The following is an 18,777-nucleotide window of genomic DNA, read 5'->3' as shown; positions in this document are numbered from 1 at the left end:
TTTTTTCTGGCTGCACCGTGCAGCATGCAGAATCTTAGTTCCCGGACCAGGGACTGAACCCTCAACCCCTGCATCGGGAGCACAAGGTCTTAACCACTGGACTGCCAGGGAGGTCCCATGTACAAGTTTTTGTATGGGCATGTTTCTACTTCTCTTGGGCATATACCTAGGAGTGGAAAAAAAAAAAAAAGAGTGAGCATACGGGTGTGAATTCTCAAAGACCACCATCATCATCACTATCACCATCATCACCAACCATCATCACCAGCATCACCATCATCATCACCAGCAACGCCACCATCATCACCACCATCACCATCATCTTATCACCATCATCGTCATCACCACCGTCATCACTATCACTGTCTCAGCCACAGGGAAGACTCACTGGTCTCTAGCAATCTCTCTATCCCTAAGAGTGTAGCCACCTTCCAAGTTTTCAGATTAATGCTGAGGTCTCAATGTTGACGCTCACCCTTTACGAGGGTCTCTCATCTTCCTTCTGATTATTAGTCCCCAGAACTTGGGTTTCTGTTATCAGTCTTTGCCACCAGGGCAGCCCCAGCTTCTTTTTTTCGTTACCGTTCACTGTTCTGGTTTCAGTCCATTGTTCCTTCTTGTGTGTGTGTAACTTTTTCATGGTTTCATTTACCCTCTTGTGAGCTCAGCAATGCATATAAAATGCTGGCTGTAACTTGTTCAGGATCTAGCTGAATTGTAGTGGACGGACTTTTTAGGATATTTAATCTGCCGTACACATCATTCCTCTGGAAGCAGAAATCTGTGAAGAATGGGGACGATAATCCTGACCTCTGAGGATTGTTGCAAGGAACCAAGATCTGTAAAAGGAAGGCACTTAGCATAGTGCTTGTCACAGATGCAGCCTGCCTGCAGTATCCATTCTGAAGTGGGAGGTAGACCAAAGCACTGAATACAACATGACGCACTGTTTACTCTTCAACAAAGACAAAAGTTAGGCCAGGTGCCCGGGACAAAAGCACCACCTCAGTCTGTGGGGTTTGTGTGCTTGAGCTGGGCCTCTCTGTGGCTAGATGGCCTGAGCACTAAAGCAGGAGTCAGCATGACCCAGGCTTGGATCCCTGCTCTTCTCTTCTCATGCTGTGACATTATTGATCTCTCTAAACCTCAGTCACCTTAACTGTGAATCAAAGTAATAGACAACTGCCTATCTCACAAGTTGGTTGCAAGGATCCAATGACATTATGTCAGTGACACTTGTCTACAATGCAGCATGTAGATGTCAGAGGTTATTAGGCAGGTAGAACTGGAGAGAGGGAGGTGACGTCTTGAGGCTACGGAGCTCTGTGTCCATGAAGTGGGGCTGGCTGGTAGTGTTACCAAGTCCAAGCTCATACTGGCTTGATGGGCCAATATATTGAGAGACAAGTTGTTGGGACAGGGAATAGCAACTTTGTTTGAAAAGCCAGCGTATTGAGAAGACGATGGACTCATGTCCCAAAGACCCATCTTGCCTGAGTTAGAATTCAGGCTCCTTTTATACGAAAAGGGGAGTGGGGTAAAGTCAAGCATTTCCTGGTTCCCATCAGCCTCTGGAGAGGAGGTGTTCATTTCTTCCTCCCTGCAGTCATTCACAGGTGGGCCCGCTCTGGAGGTTTCCTGTGAGCTAAACAAAGGTATTTTAGCTTAACGCTCATTACCTGGGAGGCAGGGTTCCCAGAGATGGGCCACTATGTATAATTTAAGCTTATAGGCAACATCCCTTTAGTGATGAACTTGTAATAGAACACAAAGGTTCTTCCCCATTACAGTAGCAAGGGTGGTAGGGAACACTAAGGGTAGGGAGACTGATGGTGATTCAGCTTATCTGGGTTTGAAACCAGCTCCCCCCATTACTAGCTGTTTGACCTCCAGCAAGTTGATGACTTCTCTGCTCTTCAGCTTCCTCATGTGTAAAACCAGGATAAACAGCGATCATGCGGTTGTCGAGACGAGCTGATATTCCATGTAACACACTTCACTGAGTTCCTGCTTGGCACATAGTAGGTGTTGGATTAGCAGGAACCGTTCCTATAATGGGGGATATTTGGAAGCCAAAGGAGTGTGGCGTAAGCATAACTGGGCTGTCAAAGATTATGGAGGAACGTTTTACACTCTAACTATGTGAAATGTGTAAAATTGGATACGTGTGCTGCAATTTGCATATTTGGAAAACAGACAAAAGCAAGAGAAAAACACTCAGCAGGGGCAGGAAGATTCGCCAAAAGTTTTAAAAATAATTGCGTCAAATGATTTCGTACCAGTCCCTTATGCTGAGGATATCTGCTTTTCCCGTAGAAGATGCTTATTAAAAACTCTGGAGTGAGAATCTTGGAAGACCGGATGATACAAAAGGGCCAAGTTCTGCATGAAATGGTGTGGGCAAGAACCAATTAAAATTTTATCGTCATTTGGACCACAGTTACTAGAGGGTACAAACTGCTGGACAAGTTATACACAGGAAGTCTGAACAGGTAAGGAGGCACTGACAAATAAAAAACGTTTCCAAATTATTCCTTTAGTCAATCTACCCTTTAGCAAAGTCAGAAGCGCTGACCCTTGAGCAGTGACTAGTAATAGTAACATAGTTTTGCTAGGTTTTCCTAAAGGAGGGCAGTCCAAAGAAAATAGGCAGGGAAAGATACTAGTAAAAACATTGAGAACCAAAACGAAGTTTCTGATGTGTGCAAAGGTACACACTATTGAACACACACACTGTGTTGTGTGCAATTTCTGTTTATATGACTTCATCAGTAAAGATGTCCTATTGGTGAAACAATGACCCAGGATTTAAATATTCGTATTTGCCATTAAGATACTATGCAGCGTCCAGGGTCTTGATTCTACAAAGGCTCTTGGTTGTACAACACCATCTACAAACAGATACTAGGACAAAGGAGGCAGTGGGCCCTAGAGAGGAATAAAGGTGCACAGCTCACTTCTACAGTATGCAATCGTGAAACGCTGCGTGTGCTTGTTCTCTGTTGGGCCATCTGTAAAGTAGGGATAAGAGGACAGACAAAGGAATTCGGTTCTAGGATTATACCCCTTAGTCTGCAAATGAATTCAGTCTCCACATACTCAACTAGAACAGACTGGCAAGGCCAGGAGTAACACAGAGGCTACAAAGGAGAATCCTTGAATTATTTAGCATAGGGCTAATCCTTCCTTTTTCAGTTTTTCCCTCCATCACTCTGAACACTAGAACTTGAACTCAGAATGAAGATAAAGAACAATGTGCAAGTGACTTTTTTCCCCTTCCTAGCTATTTTATGTCGTCTTCTATTTTTTTTTTTAATTCTGATGTCGTTTATTGGCACAAAAATTACCAGATACAACATGGTGTCTAGACAAGGCTGCACCGTATATTTCGTGCATTTAGTTTAATATTTCTTTTGCTCCTAATTCCCAACATGTACTAGACCTTCCCCCTCTGTGTCAGCACCTCCGTGACAGCATTTCTGTATTCCATAGCTTCTTCTTTTTTTATAAATTAGACTTTAGTTTTTAGAGTCTAATTTCTTATAAATTAGACTTTATTTTTTAGGTTTACAGAAAAATTGAGTGGAAAGTTCAGAGACTTCCCATATACCTACTTCCCCCCTCCCCAGTTTCCCATGTTACTAACACCTAGCTTTAGTGTAGCACATTTGTGTAAATTAATGAGTCAATAGTGATACATCATTATCAACTCAAGTCCATAGTTAGGGTTTGCGTTTTGTGTCGTACGTTCTATGGGTTTAGACAAATGTATAATGACCTGTATCCACCATCGTAGCATCATACAGAATAGTTTTGCTGCCCTAAAAATCCTCTGTGCTCCCTTTATTTACCACCCCCACCCCACCCCCCACCCCAAATCCCTGGCATACATTGATCTTTTTACTGTCTTCACAGCTTTGCCTTTTCCAGAACGTCATAAAGTTGGAATCGTACAGTCTACAGCCTTCTCAGATTGGCTTCTATCACTCAGTGATATGCATTTACGGTTCCTCCGTGTCTTTTCATGGCTTGATAGTTCACTTCTTTTGAGCAAAGAATAATATTCCACTGTATGGCTGGACTGCTGTTTGTTTATCCATTCCTCTGCTGAAGGACATCTTGGCTGTTTCCAAGTTTTGGCAAGTATGAATAAAGCCGCTGTAAATATTCATGTGCAGGGTTTTGTGTGGACATAGGTTTTCAACTTATTTGGATAAAGTCAAATGACTTTTGAATCCTCTTATTTTAACTTTTCTGTGCTGTTTTGTTTTAGATGTGTCTTTTGTAAGCATCATATAACGGGAATTTTAATATTTTTAATTTTTTAATAGATATTTTAAGTTCAGAGTGATTTTATTAGATCAAATATTCTTTTTTTTAAACATCTTTATTGGAGTATAATTGCTTTACAATGGTGTGTTAGCTTCTTTTTTATAACAAAGTGAATCAGCTATATGTATACATATATCCCCATGTCCCCTCCCTCTTGTGTCTCCCTCCCACCCTCCCTATCCCACCCCTCTAGGTGGTTACAAAGCACTGAGGTGATCTCCCTGTGCTATGCAGCTGCTTCCCACTAGCTAGCTATTTTATCTATAGTGTATATATGTCCATGCCACTCTCTCACTTCGTCTCAGTTTGCCCTTCCCCCTCCCTGATAACTGGAATTTTTAAAAGCCAGTTTGTGGAGAGATAGACAATGAAGCAAATATTAGCAAAATATTAATTGTAGAGTCTAGGTAGTAGGTGTGTGAGTGTATCGTATAATGATTTCAATTTTTCTGTATGTGTGACATTTTTCATAATAAATGTTCGGGGAAAAAGTGAAAAACCAAGAAACAAAACAAAACCCTCTGGAGTGTGTGTGTCTGTAAAATCGTAATGGGGCCATTCAGAGGAGCCACGGAGAGGGTCCCACACCGGGAACCTGGCTCTGCCTTCCAGGTGGAGGCAAGTTACTCAACCTCCCTTCTTTTGTCTTCTCTCGGCAGGACGGCAATCACAACATCCAGGGGTGCACGGGTGTTGCAACAACCTACCCAACACTGGGCCTGGGATGCGGTAGTTGAATTAATCCCTGGGGTTCATTCATTTTCCTGCCTGAGAACCACGGGGAATGTGTTGTGCTGCTGGTCACCAGCAGAGGGCGCACTTAAAGCAAGCAAATGTCCGGGTTTCGCGCCTCGCCTTCCTTTCGGAATATTTTTTATAATGATGCGAAATTCAACTCTACTCAATGCTCTGTGGTGACCTAAATGGGAAGGAAATCCAAAGAAGAGGGTATATATGTATATGTAGCTGATTCACTTTGCTGTGCAGCAGAAGCACAACATTGTGAAGCCACTATACTCCAATAAAAATTAATTTTAAAAAAAAGATGCGAAATTCAGAGTCAAAGCAAGCCTCCCCACTTTGGGCCTGTGATTCCAGGCATATAACTGGTATTACTGACGACTGCAGGGTCCTTCTAGCGCCATCGCCCTCCTAGCCTGTGCCCAGCAGCCTGGTGTATGATTCCACCTCCCACTCCTGTGCAAGGACCTACTACCATAAATGGGTCTCCCACTAGACGGTGAGAGATCCTAGCCCAGGGCCTGGCACAGCGTCCAGGATTTGAAGAGCACTCGATGTGCACTGAATGAACTGACATCACCTCCCATCACTCACTTTATCTCCCTGCCCAACTGCAGGAGGATTAACAATCTACACAGGGTGTCGCTCATCCAGGGCCCTCCCCGAAGCGTGGCTTGTTCAGCCTGGGCAACAACATTCTCAGTGGGATTATCCTGGGAAGCAAGCGGGCAGGTGCCCCTCTGCATTTCCCCCATTAAGGGTTGAATTGTGCTCTTCCACCCCCCCAGAAGGTATATTGGATTCCTAACTTCCCGTACCTCAGAATGTGATCTTATAAATAAGGTCATTGTAGATATAGTTTAGGTAAAGTCATTAAGCTGAACCCTAATCAAATATGGCTAGTGTCCTTATGAACAGGGAAAATTGGGACGCAGACACACAGGGGATGAGAATGCCATGTGAAGGTGAAGGCATAGATGTGGGTGATGGAACACCAAAGGTCATCAGCAAACCTCCAGAAGCCGGGAGACAGGCCCGGAACAGGTTCTCCTGCAAGGCCCTCAGAAGGAACCAGCCCTGTCGACACCTTGGTCTCGGATTCTGGCCTCCAGAACTGGGAGGAACTGTACATTTTTTGTTTAAGCTCCCCAACGTGTGGTACTTTGTTGTGATAGTTTCCAGGAAACTATACACCCTCAACATGCTTCTCTAAAGGATGTTCAGCTCCAGCTGATCCACCTGGGAACACCCTGCCAATGCTCAGGCTCTGGTTAAACACCAGCCAGTGAAGGGTTTCCAGCTGGGGAGAAAGAGGCGCTGTGTTTAGGAGAGGGATGTGGGCTAAGCAGCTAGCACTGGCGTATCCAGCTCCACCTTGGCTAATGATGAAGTGCCACCGAGAGCTGCCACTTGTCACTGGCCAGACGCATATGGTCCTGCAAGAAGCCTACACGGATTAAGGTAGAGGTAACTGGTCGGGACCCAGTCATCTGGGCCTGGGAGCTAGTGACCCCGTTACTGCTGGACAGACTCTCCCCCTCCCCCCGTGTAAGTTGCCTCCCTTCACCTCCCTACTGGCAAATTCCAAAGCACGGTTCAAGACTCTGCAGACTGCTAGTCGTCCCCAACTCTGTGCTCTTCCATCTTTTACACCATTGCGGAATTATTGCCTGTCACGTGGTTAGCCAGCAAGGCTCCCCAGCCTCCACCGCAGCGAGGCATGGTCACATGACTAAATTCTGGCCAATAGGGTGTGAGCAGAGGTGAAATGTACACTTCCGGATCCACGGCCTTGCTGCTGTGCTGCGTTCACCCACCCCTTTTCTTCCCGTTTTCTCCTGCCTGCTGGCCTGAATGTGATAGGTTGGTGGGAGCTGGAACAGCGTTCCGGGACCGCAGGATGCTAGATGGCAGAGCAATGAGGGAGCACTGCTCAGCTGGGGCTCTGACGAGAGGAGGAAATAAACTTGTGCCTTTTTGGCCACTCGTGTTTTGGGTCATGTTACCGGGAGCCAGGAGAGAGAAGTGGTTGAGAGCCAGACACCCTGGGTTCAACCCCAGGTCCACCACGTCCCGTCAGCGTGACCTTGGGCAAGTCACTTAACGTGTCTATAGCTCAGGCTCTTCACCTGGAGAATGCGAGTAATAAAAATACCCACCCCGGGCTGCTGTGAGAACCAAATTTGTTAATTCCACGTGAAGCGGTTAAAATGATGCCCGTGAGTATTGGCGATTGCACCAGCTGAACCTAGCGTCTAATACGCAGGCTTTCTTCCTTGTATCTACAGCACCAGAGCTGCTCTAGAAATAGTCTGAGCTGAGTTGAACGGACACTAATGCTCCTCATAGAAATACAGGAAGGGGTTTAATCAAGTTTTGTGTACGGTGGAAAAATTAAGTTCAACAGTACTTATGGACCAAAGAGCGCCTTTTTTTTTTTTTTTTAACACATGGGACTCTTCAAGGTTACTGCCCTTTATAGGTAAACGATTCAGAGGGAAAGAAGGTGCCTTTTTCATTATCGACTTCTTGTATTGAATTGTGCGAAATAATCTTCTGTGAGATGATTTGTACAGATTTCCTTCATATATTTTTTCCTGATAATAAAACAAGGAGAAAAAGAAATCAGCAAATGCCTGACTTCCTAAACATTCTACTGTTTAACTGGTGTGTTAACCCCAGGATACAGAGTGCATTCCAGCCCTACGAGCTAAAGGGGGAGGAAGGGGGCATTGCATCACTGCTGATTAGTTTAGCGACCTGCGCACGTGAAATGTGGGGATATCTTAGAATTCCATGATTGTTAAGACATTTGCTCATCCCATTTGATTTCTGTGAGATTCTCTCTTAATTCTCCTTATTTAGGCCCCCAATGATGGACCCACCGATAAACAGACATTGGAAAAAATACTGGTGGATCCCCTCCGAGTTCAAGCCAGAGCTTGATGAATAGATAGATAAATAAGTAAATAAATAATGGGTTGGGGTTTTTTTAGTGACAAATTCACCTACTGATCTGCATTTGACATCTTCTGTAGCTGGAACTCTGAACTACTCCTGGGGCCTTTCTGAAATGAAGAAGAGGCTCCAGACTTGTGCCCAGGAGCCCCTTCCTCTCCCCGGAGAGCCCTCCCTGCAGTGGGCAGCTGGCACTGTCCTCCCCCACGTCTGAGCCAAGCAGCCTCCTCCCGGAAGCCCACCCGGTGCCCTCCCCTGGGACTCCTGGTGGCCTCCGTGTACTCCATCACCAGCACCCGTGTCCGAGCCTGCTGGGGTCCGCCAGTGCCCAGGTGAGGACCGTCCAAGGAGGGGTGTTTACAGGTTGAGGGCACAAAGGAATCTCGATCCCTGGTCTGCGCGGGGACCAATGGTTTCCTCGCACTTAATTTCTGGCTTCTTAGCTCTGAGTCCTTCTTCCCCTTCTCTTTACCAGGAGGCTATGCTATAGCCCCAACCACTGCTGCTACAGGGCCTCTGGTGAAATACACCCCAAGGGTCCTGAGCCCTTGGGTGGGAAGGATTCAAGGAGGGTGAGCCAGGGGTCCAGGAAAGGACGGTGCCTACTCTATGGGCCCTGCACGGCCAGCGCCTACCCCCGCCTTCCCCGAGCCTGATTCCCTCGATGATGCCCCCAATTCCCACCTGCCCCCCTTGACCCTAACCTGATCCCAGCCCCCTCTGCCTGCCCTCCCCACCCGTACCCCCATCTCCCCGCTCCCGCCCAGGCCCCCGCCTGGCACTGACTGCGAAAGCTGCTCCTTGGCCAGGCTGAGGTTGTTGCAGTCCAGGGCTCTGCGCAGGTCACGCCGTTGGCACTGCTGCTGTCGCTCAAGCAGCAAGGCGGCGCGAGCCCGCTGGACCCTCTGCCGGTCCCAATCCATGTCTCGCTGGCGCTCTTCTTCCTGGAGCCTCTGGAGAGAGGAGAGGTGACTCGCCACCGCCTGTCCCCAGCACAAGAGCCCCAAGGGGATTGTCTCGAGGAGCCGGCCTTTCATTTTACAGATGGAGAAACTGAGGCCCAGAAGGGGGCAGGTAGGTGAGCAACGTCATGCCGGAAATCAGAGGAGACCCCCCCCCCACCTGTCATCATGCTGGTGGCCCAGGTGATTCCCCCTCTTGGGAGGCCTTGGCTGGTCCTCTGAGCCTGAAGGGACAGCAGAGTCTCAGTTCCAACAGTGGTTCCCAGCCCAGGGCTCCATAAGCAGGGCCCATGGGTGTCAGGTCCTCTGCATCTGGGATGCTACCAGTGGGCAGTGGCACCACCTGGCTGGTCACTGGGGTCCTCTGGTCACTTCTAGAATGTGCTGATGCCACAGCCCCACCCCAGGACAATGGCTCAGGATCTTGGGGGTGAATTTCTCTGTGCTCTTTACAGCAGAGTGCCTTGAAAGTATCGCCTGCACTTGCTGTCTCCTGGCCCTCCTGCCTGTTCTCTCTCCAGCCCATTAGACAGGCTGCCACCCCTCCACCAAAGAGGTGACTGCCCAGTGCTGGGTCCGGCATCCAGTCGGCAGCCCGGCAGTGGCGTTTGACCCAGGGGTTCCCACGCTCCCTCTGAATTCACCACTGCTTGTATCCCTCCTACCTCTCTGGCTGCTCCCTTTCAGGCCGCTTTGCTCTTTATAAATGATGGGGGTGGGAGGGGAGGGTCCCTCTGTCTACGCTCACTCCCTTTGTGATCTCCAGGTTCGCTGCTTTAAATACACTCAGTGCAGTGATGACTTCCTGTTTATGTCTCCAGCCCAGATCTCATTCTGAGCCCCAGACTCTACATCCAGCTGCCTGCTGGACTTTACTTGGAAGTTGTGTCAGAAAATATAACTTGTCCACCAGTAGCCATTTTTCCTTCTTTCTTAATAAAAGAATCACCAGCACTTCACTGCCTGGAATAAATACTACATTTCTTCTTTATAGTTTGGGGCAACCTAGTGACTGAGTTGTCCGACGAAATATAAGTGGAAATGTCTTGTGAAACTTCTAGGAAGTGTCCTTAGCGTTCTTACCCCTTCCTTCTTCCTGCCAGCTGGAATATGCATATGATGACTGGAGCTCAAGCAGCCATCTTGCACTAAGAGGTGGGAACCAGGTGATGAGGATGGCAGAACTTTAGTCAATGGTCGTGGAGCTGCCATACCAGCCCTGGGCTGTTTTCTTAAGGATTTAGTCTACATGCAAGAGATAAAGTTCTATTTTCTTTAAGATGGTGTTATTTGGGATTTTCAGCTGAATCCTAGCAGACATAGATATCTAAAGAACATTGCACACAACATATCCAAAATTGTGCTTGTGATTTCCATTCTCCCATGAACTTCCCTCCTGGACTTGTTCCTACCACCATCTTCCCATCTCTGTAAGTGCCAACTCCTTCCTTCTCGTTGCTCAGGCCAGGATGCCTGGAGTAATCCTTAACTCCTCTGTCTCTCATATGCCATGCCAAACCCTTCAGCCAATTCTGTTGGCTCTAACTTCCAAATACATCCAGAATCTGACCACTTCTCAGCACCACTGCTGCCAGCGCCCTGGCCTCAGACAGCACCATCTCTGACCTCGACCATCAGCCTCCCCAGTGATCTCTCTCCTTCCTGCCTTATCCCCCTAAGTCCACCTTCAACACAGCGGCGGGAGGGATCAACTGTGAGATCTGTCTCTCCTCTGCTCAGAACCCGCCAGAGCTCCCCATTTCGGTCACAAAAAAGGCAAAGTCTTCCCCAGTGGCCTGCCAGGCCCTCAACCCTCCGCCTCTTGGACCTCATCCCACCCTCTCCCCTCCCTCCACTCCAGCCACCAGATGCCTCCTTCTCTGAACACGTCAAGACGGCCCTTCCTCAAGGCCTTTGCCCTTGCTCTTCACCCCGCCTGATCGTCCTTTCCGCAGACACGTGCAAGGCTCCCTCTGCACCTTCAGCCCTTTGTTCCAGAGCCATTGGTCCCCTGATGACCCTCCTCATGCCCAGCAATCTCAGCCCCTTCCCCAGCCTCCTGCCCTCCCTAGCACTTGTCCTCCTCTCACTAGAACACAGACTCCTTGAGGGCAGCTTCTAGGGCCGAGCGAGACAGTAGCTATAACTAGATGCTTGAGGAAGGTGGCAGGGAGCACAGGGCCCCATCTGAGGGCTTGCGGGGGACAGGCACCAGCTTCTCCTGGACTTGCTGTTTCTGAACCAGGCGGATGTGCTCCAGCTGCTCCCAGCTCATGCCCTTCCAGCGGTTGTGGACCACGCGATGGGGCCCGAAGGAGCTGGCTGCCTGCTGGGGGTTCTCCGAGAGCAGGTCCCCACGCAGCAGGTTGGAGATCTCGGCCAGGTTGTCCTCTTGGTCCTGTTTTTTCTGTTGGATTTTCTTTTCCGCTGACTCCAAGGCCTGCTCAGGGCAAGATATTAAGGGAGATGCTCTGAGCGACCCCGGTGGGACTGAGGCACGGGCTGACAAGTCTCACTTGGGGCCCTTGAAGGAAGAATGTGCTCAAGGGCACCGGGGATGGGGGCGCTTGTCAGGCATGGATGTGGGGAGGCCCTCAGACCCCCAGCTGCCTGGGAGATGCTGGGTGAGTGGACTGGGCTCAGGGGACCACTACCTGTTGGTCGTGTGCATAACTGCTGCACGTCTTTGTCTGCAGTGATTTGCCAAAGCAGGGAGCTGCCTCCCCCTGTTAGGCTGCCATCTCCCCTGGGCTTGGCCTCACCCACCCCAGGACAGGGCTGTGTACCCCTCCGTGTGGTCCTGGTCACCGTTGGACGGCGGCAGGCCACAAAGAACAGCCAACCAAGTGATTCACAGCAGTGGTGATTTCTAAAAGGTGCTCCCACTGCCCGCAACCTCAGCCCCAGGGACAAATAAATTCCTGGCCAAATCCCTATTCACATGAGGATGATGGGTGGAGGGAACGGGCCCTGGCTGTATGACCTGGAGCAAGTCACCTCCCCTCTCTGGGCTGCAGTTATTTCTCCGTAAAGTCAAGAGACGGATTGAGAGACATTTGTCAGTGTTACCAGTTCTCTTTAGTAATGAATGGACAGGGCACTTTTTGAGGTGCCCACACACAGCAGGTGCTCACAAGGAGGCCAGCTGAACTACGTTACATAAGCCCACGCCTTGCAGCTGGACAGGCTGGGATTTGAATACTGGACTTGCGGTGTTTGGAAGTCCAGTATTTGAATCTGCCAAAGCAGCTCAGATGAGTACTTGGGCACCCCAAAGAAGGCCGGTCCCCCACTCCGAGCCCGTCTCTTTACCGGCTAAATGGGGTTAATCACGCCCCTCTGAAAGGGTTGTTGAACACAGTGACTAATAAGAGCAGCCGATTGTTGCAGGGATTAAAAAGAATTGCCGGGCTTCCCTGGTGGCGCAGTGGTTGAGAGTCCGCCTGCCGATGCAGGGGACACGGGTTCGTGCCCCGGTCCGGGAGGATCCCACATGCCGCGGAGCGGCTGGGCCCGTGAGCCGTGGCCGCTGAGCCTGCGCGTCCGGAGCCTGTGCTCCGCAACGGGAGAGGCCACAACAGTGGGTGGCCCGCGTACCACAAAAAAAAAAAAAAGAATTGCTATCATTGATGAGTCAAGGAGGCTGGGGCACGCCGGGGAGGTGGCTGTGTGTTTGTCTTCCCCTCCAGACAGAGCTTGGGGTATACACCTGCTTCTTGTTGAATTCTTTCACAGCTGTACAAACCGCCCTTCTGGTGGTGCTTTCCAGATTCTGTAAATGCTTGGCTGTTTCGTCAAACTGCAGCCTTGTCTTCAGGTAGAGATCCTCTGGAAGGAAGCAAAACGCAATCAAACCTTGCGTGCCTGCCCGGAGATCCTTCCGAGATGTGCAGAGCACCCTGCGGAGTAACTGTTTCTCATCACGGCCCCATCCAAAGAAAGGGGGTGTATCGGAAGGCTGTGGGAGATTGACATGAGTCAATTCAAGTAAAGCTCTTAGATGGGTGCCTGGCAGTCTTAGCAATCACCACTGTGGCCTGGTAATGTCTGCTGTGGATTGGTAATGTCTGCTGTGGATTGGTAATGTCTGCCGTGGAACCAGGGGAGAGGGGTTTAGAGGGCAGCATCGCAGGAGGTAAGGTCAGACTTGTTGGTCCTTGAAACAAATTTGGTTTTTATTGAGTAAAATGAGAAGGTATTGGTTTTGAGCAAAGGATCCAGCTTAACTTTTAATGGGATCATTCTGGCTGCTGGGTTGAGAAAAGACTATAGAGAGACTAGGGCAGAAGCAGGGAGACCAGTTAGAGGTTACTGCAATGATCCAGTTGGGAGATGCTGACTGCTAAGTCCAGAGTGGTAGTGGAGGACATGGTGAAGGTGGTTGGAATTTGGGATGACTTGCTGCTGGACTGCGTGTGGCATTTGAGGGAAAGGAAGGAGTCAAGATGACTTGGGTTTGGGCCTGGGCAACTAGAGGAACAGAGCTCCCATTGATGGAGGTGGACGGTCAGGTTCAGGGGATGATCAGAGTTTCTTACTGGACACGAACTGATATAGGCTGGACCTATGTCTTGCCCACACACTGAGGGCCGGGAGCGATGCTGAGTTACCCTGAACTCCAGCATCCCACTGGGGCCCGGACAGAGCACAAGCTCAGAAGGTGTTTCCTGCGTGATGAGCACGTGGCTGAAGATGCTTAAATCCTGGAACCCGGGTTCTCATGTTTCTTTCTTTGGCCACGTGGCCAAAGTAACATATTAGTGAGACTTAAAAGACAAAATGAAACAAGAAAAAAAAAAAGGGGGGGGATTGTTTTGTTGAAGGAAGTATTGAGACCCATTTGTCTTTTTTGTTCCATTACCTGCACATTTTTGGTTGGCGCGGGCCATCTTCCATTCCCTTTGCTGTTGCAAGGACCATTCCCTGTTTTGTTCCTCTTGGAATTTCTTCCTCTGATAGAAGTTTAAATCCTCTCCCATGAATTTCTGCATTCCTGATACTGTATTCCGAGCATCATTATCTGACTGCCGGGCTGGAAGATCTTTCTTAAGGGCTAGGGGGTCGGAGAGGTCAAATTCACGGCGAGTTTCTGGCTTCTGAAAGCTCTGTTGGAAATCATTGATAGCTTTACAGAGATTTTTCCTATCTCTCCTTTCCCGGTCTTCTGATATGCATGCGATCTTGTCATTTTGCCTCATTTCAGCAGCTAGAAGAGATACAGCTTACGATTCAGAGGAAAGACATAAATTTGAATCTGAGGCAGGAGATAGATGGGTCCCAAGCTAGGCCTTTACAGCTGGCCTCCCGTGTACATTTCATGGAGCAGGAAAAAGTGGGCTTTGGGCCAGACACTAACAACTAGTCTCCTGTTTGCATTAGGACATAGATGGGCTCCAGGTTAGACATTTAAAATCAGCCTCCTGTTTGCTCTCCGAAATGGAAGTAACAACAGAAACGAGGTAAATAGCCAGGCTTTGTCTCCTGAGGACGCCCGAAGATAACAGTCATGGCAGGAACAGAGAGGGGCTAACCCTTGTTTGGGTAAAGGATCAAAAGGTCACATATTTCCCATCCTTGGGGCAAGGGAGACATTGCACATGCGCAGAAAGGCTCCTTGGGGGTCAAAAAAGGAGGGGGCACCACTCCATAACAGGTGATGCTAAGGCCGTCCCATAGGCCTCTGGGCTGAAATACCATCTTGCAAAAAAATTTGTGCACGCATGTTGGGGAGGGTCCTAGGGCAGGTCACGTGTGGAAAAAGAAGCCAGATGATTGGCCAAAGGTAAACAGACCCGGAAGAACTGCCCTATATGAATGACGTCACCACCTCTTTACTGGGCCCCTCCTCATTAGGGGGGACACCCACACCCTTTCTCTCCCCGTGTGCATCTCTGCCCTGCTTCTGTCTTAACTAAGCAAACTGTTTCTCTGTATGCTCTCCCACTTGTTGTGCTGTGTCTCTAATAATAAACTTTGTAACTGTTTTTACAGTTTTTGCCTCCGTGAGAAATGCATTTTTCACTGGGGGCAAGAGCTAGGGGGTGTGGTGACTAGGATTCCTGCTTTTCATCCAAGCTCCCCAGGTTCAATTCCAGGGCAGGGAATTAAGATCTTGCTTCACGCCACCACTCACTGCTGCCTCTCCAAGATCAAATACACTTAAAAAATGATTTTTAGTGATTCTAAAAGTAATCCAACCTTCCAAAAACTTAACACAACCATTAAAGGATTAGTATTCTGAATATTTAAAAAGCACCTACAAATCAACTTAAAAAAAAAAAAACAATAAACAGCCTAACCAAAAAGGGGGCCAAGGAGAGGAAAAGGCAAATCAATATAAAGAAACCTGAATGATCAATAAACTTGTGAAAAGATCATCAACCTTACAAGATGGGAAACATCCAATGAATTGGAGAAACACTTCAAATGCAAATAATAGCAGGTACTAGTAAGGATGTGGGGAAACAAAGATTTCTCGTTTACTGCTTGTGGGAGTGTAACTTGGTACACTTTTATAACTTTGGAAAGCAATTTGCCAACATCCTGTAAAACTGAAAACATACATATACTATGACCTATCAATTCCATTTCTAGGTACACCAGGAACATGAGCATTGGGACATAATGCAGGACAGTCATTAAAAAACTGAAAAAATCTAAATCAGCCACCAGTAGAGGAATAAAGAAATTGTGGTTAAAATTCATATGACAAAATATCATTAAGCAATTAAAATGAATATTCTGTATGTAGATCACCTATAAATTCCAAAAATAGACTGTTGAATTTTTTAAATGTTGCAAAAGGATACCTTCAATATAACATCATTTATGTAAAATTTTAAAACACACCAATTTTTCATTGTCATGGATGTACATACCTAAATAGTACAAGTACAGAAACATGCATGGGAATGATCACACCTCTGAGAAGGGAAGAAGAGGAAAATGGTAAGGTGGGGGAGAGCTTTAGCTATGTCTGTATAACATTTAATTTTCAAAAAGCATGCTTAAGATATCTAAATCCAGTTTGGCAAAATGGTCATATCTTGTCTGGTGGTGGGTATGTATATGTCTGTCACGTCATTTTTGTACGTTTGAATTACTTTTTTAAACAAAAAATTTATTGAAGTATAGTTGACTTACAATGTTGTGTTAGCCTCTGCTATATAGCCAAGTGATTAGTTATACATACATATATTCTTTTTCATATTCTTTTCCATTATGGTTTATCACAGGTTTGAATTACTTTAAGCTAGAATTTTAAAAGGTAAAAGGTTTAGAAAATATGAAACAGTATAAAGAAGAAAATCAATTTCACTCATCATGCCATCACTCCAACTTTACCACTGCTGACATTTTGGTATATTTCCTTTCTGTCTTTTTCTAAGCATATTTTTATGTATTTTAAAACATATATATTTATATATGTATTTAAACTTAATTGATAACCCACTGTATATACAATTTTGTACCCTGCTTTTTTCTATTTAAAAAATCTTTACAGTGCTTTAAAAGAAATTGCTAGACATGATGGGGGAAAAGGAATACTATTTGAGTATTTGATCGAAGAGCCGGAACACTATTATTTGAACCATATCTGGTTCTGAGTCCGCTCGGGGGTATGAGCTCAGAAGTGTGTGTTGTCTACTGTAAACAGCTGTCCCCGGTAGAAGGTCTTGAACTTTTTGGCAGAAAATGTGTGTGTTTAAAGTTTTTCATACCCAGTTTTTTAAGAAAACAGAGAAAAACATACATTTATCCTCACAATATATTTCCTACAGCTCACATAGAATTCAATAGCTGCTTTTCTTTTAAGTGAGGAAGCATCAGTGCATTAAGCTAATTGAGCACAAGAAATTGTGAAGTTTTAAAAGGAGGAAGAGCATGAAAATTGCAAGTTTTTACATATGTGAGGAAATGTGAACTGGGGTCGGAAGGCACACAGCCCTGAACCGCTAGATGGCCATTCAGGGAATGCTCACCAAAGGCTTCCTGTCTAGCTTTCTCAGTTGCTTCTTTTATCTTCTGGTCACAAACCTGAACATCCCAGGCTTCTGTGTCTCCCTGGGAAAGGAAAACAAAGGGAATTAGAGCCAGATAATTTGATTCAGTTGATAACAATCCTACTGTAAGTCAAATCTTGTCATACCCGGATGCTTTTGCTTATAGCTGGTTCTTCAGCCTGTCTTAAATTTCCCTAGAGCTTCCTTCTCCCCTTCTCAGTCAATGGATCCTCATCCTCAGAACACTGTTTAGGCATCACCTCCTCTGGGGAGTCCTCTCTGATTTCCTCTCCCAGCCCCAGTTGGTGCTCCCTGGCAGCCTTTGCTCGCCTCCTTCACAGCACTGACTCCACTGCATTATAATGTGACCATTTTAATGCCTGCCTCCTCCACTCTGGGCTATGAACTCTGCAAGGTCAAGTATTCCCTTGCTCCTCATCTCCTGGGCCCAGCTCAGGCTTGCCACAAAATAGGAACTCCACTGGCATTTGTCAAATGAACGGACTGGAGGGAATTCCTGGCAATGTAGAAAATCCGGCTCAGAGAGAGGAGAATCACGTTCCAGTCTTTGGCCGTTAACTCCAGGCAAGCTCTCTCCCCGCTGCAGGACTCAATTTGCCTGTCTGACAAGGGACAGGGAGCATTATTTGGTCTGTTAAGGTCTCCTCCATCCTCAGCAAAGTTAATACATGGAACAAATCTTCCCGGCAAAGCCTGGAGCCGTCTGCAGCTGTGCCTGGATCAAAAGTTTCATTCCAAGTGTTCATCACCTCTTGTTTCCCGCCGCCCGCCTCGCTCGCCCCCAGCCGCTCCTCCACATTCCCTCCCGGCCCCTTTCCCTTCCGGGCCGGAGGGTCTCACCCCGATGATCCTGTTCCTGGCATTGAAGATCCGTTTCTGCCTGCGCAGCTCCTCATATCTCCTTTTGGCCAGGCCGAAGTTCTCCTCCAGGTCCTTGAGCTGCGCTACCTCCATGACTGTGAATCGCCAAGAAATTCTAAGAGGTTTTTAAAACATGCGAGATTAAAAGAAAAGACAACAAACATAAAACAAGCTCAAGCCAAGCGAGCCTGGCTCCCTAGGAGATTGGGCTGGTGGGATCTGAGCCTGCTCCAGAGGTTCTCAGTCCGGCCTTTACCCACCGCGCCAGAGGCGAGGAGACCCAGTTTCCTCGGAAACAAAAACAACTCCGGTTGCTAAGAAACAGCGCAGGGCTCGCTCGTGTTCTCGTTTTCCTCTCGCGAGACGGCGCAAGGCCCTTCCCGCTCTTTTCTGGCCGGCGTGTGAGGACGCGGCAGAGGCGCGGAGGGCGCAGCCATGGGCCGTTTGGAGGTGCTGCTTGTGGAGAACTTTAAGTCGTGGCGGGGCCGCCAGGTTATAGGCCCCTTCAGGAGGTTCACCTGCATCATTGGCCCCAACGGCTCCGGTAACTTGGGACCTAGAACGTCCACACCTGCCGCGGTCGTCCGGGCCTCTTCCCGCCTGAGGGGACGTGAGGGTGGCCTCGCGGCCTGGACTCGGGCTCGACCCTCGCTGTCCACCCCGGGGACGGGGGATGGGGTGGGAGGCGACCCTCAGACTCCGCCCAGGGCGGGTTGGAGGTGGCAGGGAGTTGCTTGCCGTCCACCCTAGGTTGACACTAGCCCTCGGCCCCGGACCCCCGGCCCTCCGACAACACCCCCAGGGGCCTGAGCCTCGCCCTCGGCCCCGGACCCCCGGCCCTCCGACAACACCCCCAGGGGCCTGAGCCTCGCCCTCGGCCCCGGACCCCCGGCCCTCCG

At 48.2% G+C, this 18,777-nt stretch overlaps 2 protein-coding genes across 3 annotated transcripts in view; one reads left to right on the top strand and one right to left on the bottom strand.

Annotated features, from left to right (window-relative positions):
- Positions 1–214: 214 nt before the first annotated feature.
- RIBC2 (RIB43A domain with coiled-coils 2) lies at positions 215–18,108 on the bottom strand. The gene is made up of 7 exons (XM_067698727.1): positions 17,858–18,108; positions 16,976–17,057; positions 13,855–14,199; positions 12,703–12,821; positions 11,206–11,433; positions 8,818–8,984; positions 215–362 (listed from the first exon to the last, which is right to left on the bottom strand). Exons 1-7 carry the CDS (start codon positions 17,969–17,971, stop codon positions 215–217), a joined length of 1,203 nt encoding a protein of 400 aa, XP_067554828.1. The 5' UTR covers positions 17,972–18,108.
- A 205-nt stretch (positions 18,109–18,313) lies between these two features.
- The window catches only part of SMC1B (structural maintenance of chromosomes 1B), an 86,252-nt gene continuing 85,788 nt past the window's right edge, over positions 18,314–18,777 (top strand). For both annotated transcript variants that reach the window (XM_067698362.1, XM_067698361.1), the window contains exon 1: positions 18,314–18,422. In XM_067698362.1, coding sequence (XP_067554463.1) covers positions 18,314–18,422 — 109 coding nt within the window. The remainder of the gene's footprint in view (positions 18,423–18,777) is intronic.

Source organism: Pseudorca crassidens, chromosome 11 (assembly GCF_039906515.1).
Source record: "Pseudorca crassidens isolate mPseCra1 chromosome 11, mPseCra1.hap1, whole genome shotgun sequence".
Taxonomy (NCBI): Eukaryota; Metazoa; Chordata; class Mammalia; order Artiodactyla; family Delphinidae; genus Pseudorca; species Pseudorca crassidens.
This window is presented reverse-complemented; position numbering and strand designations above follow the sequence as displayed.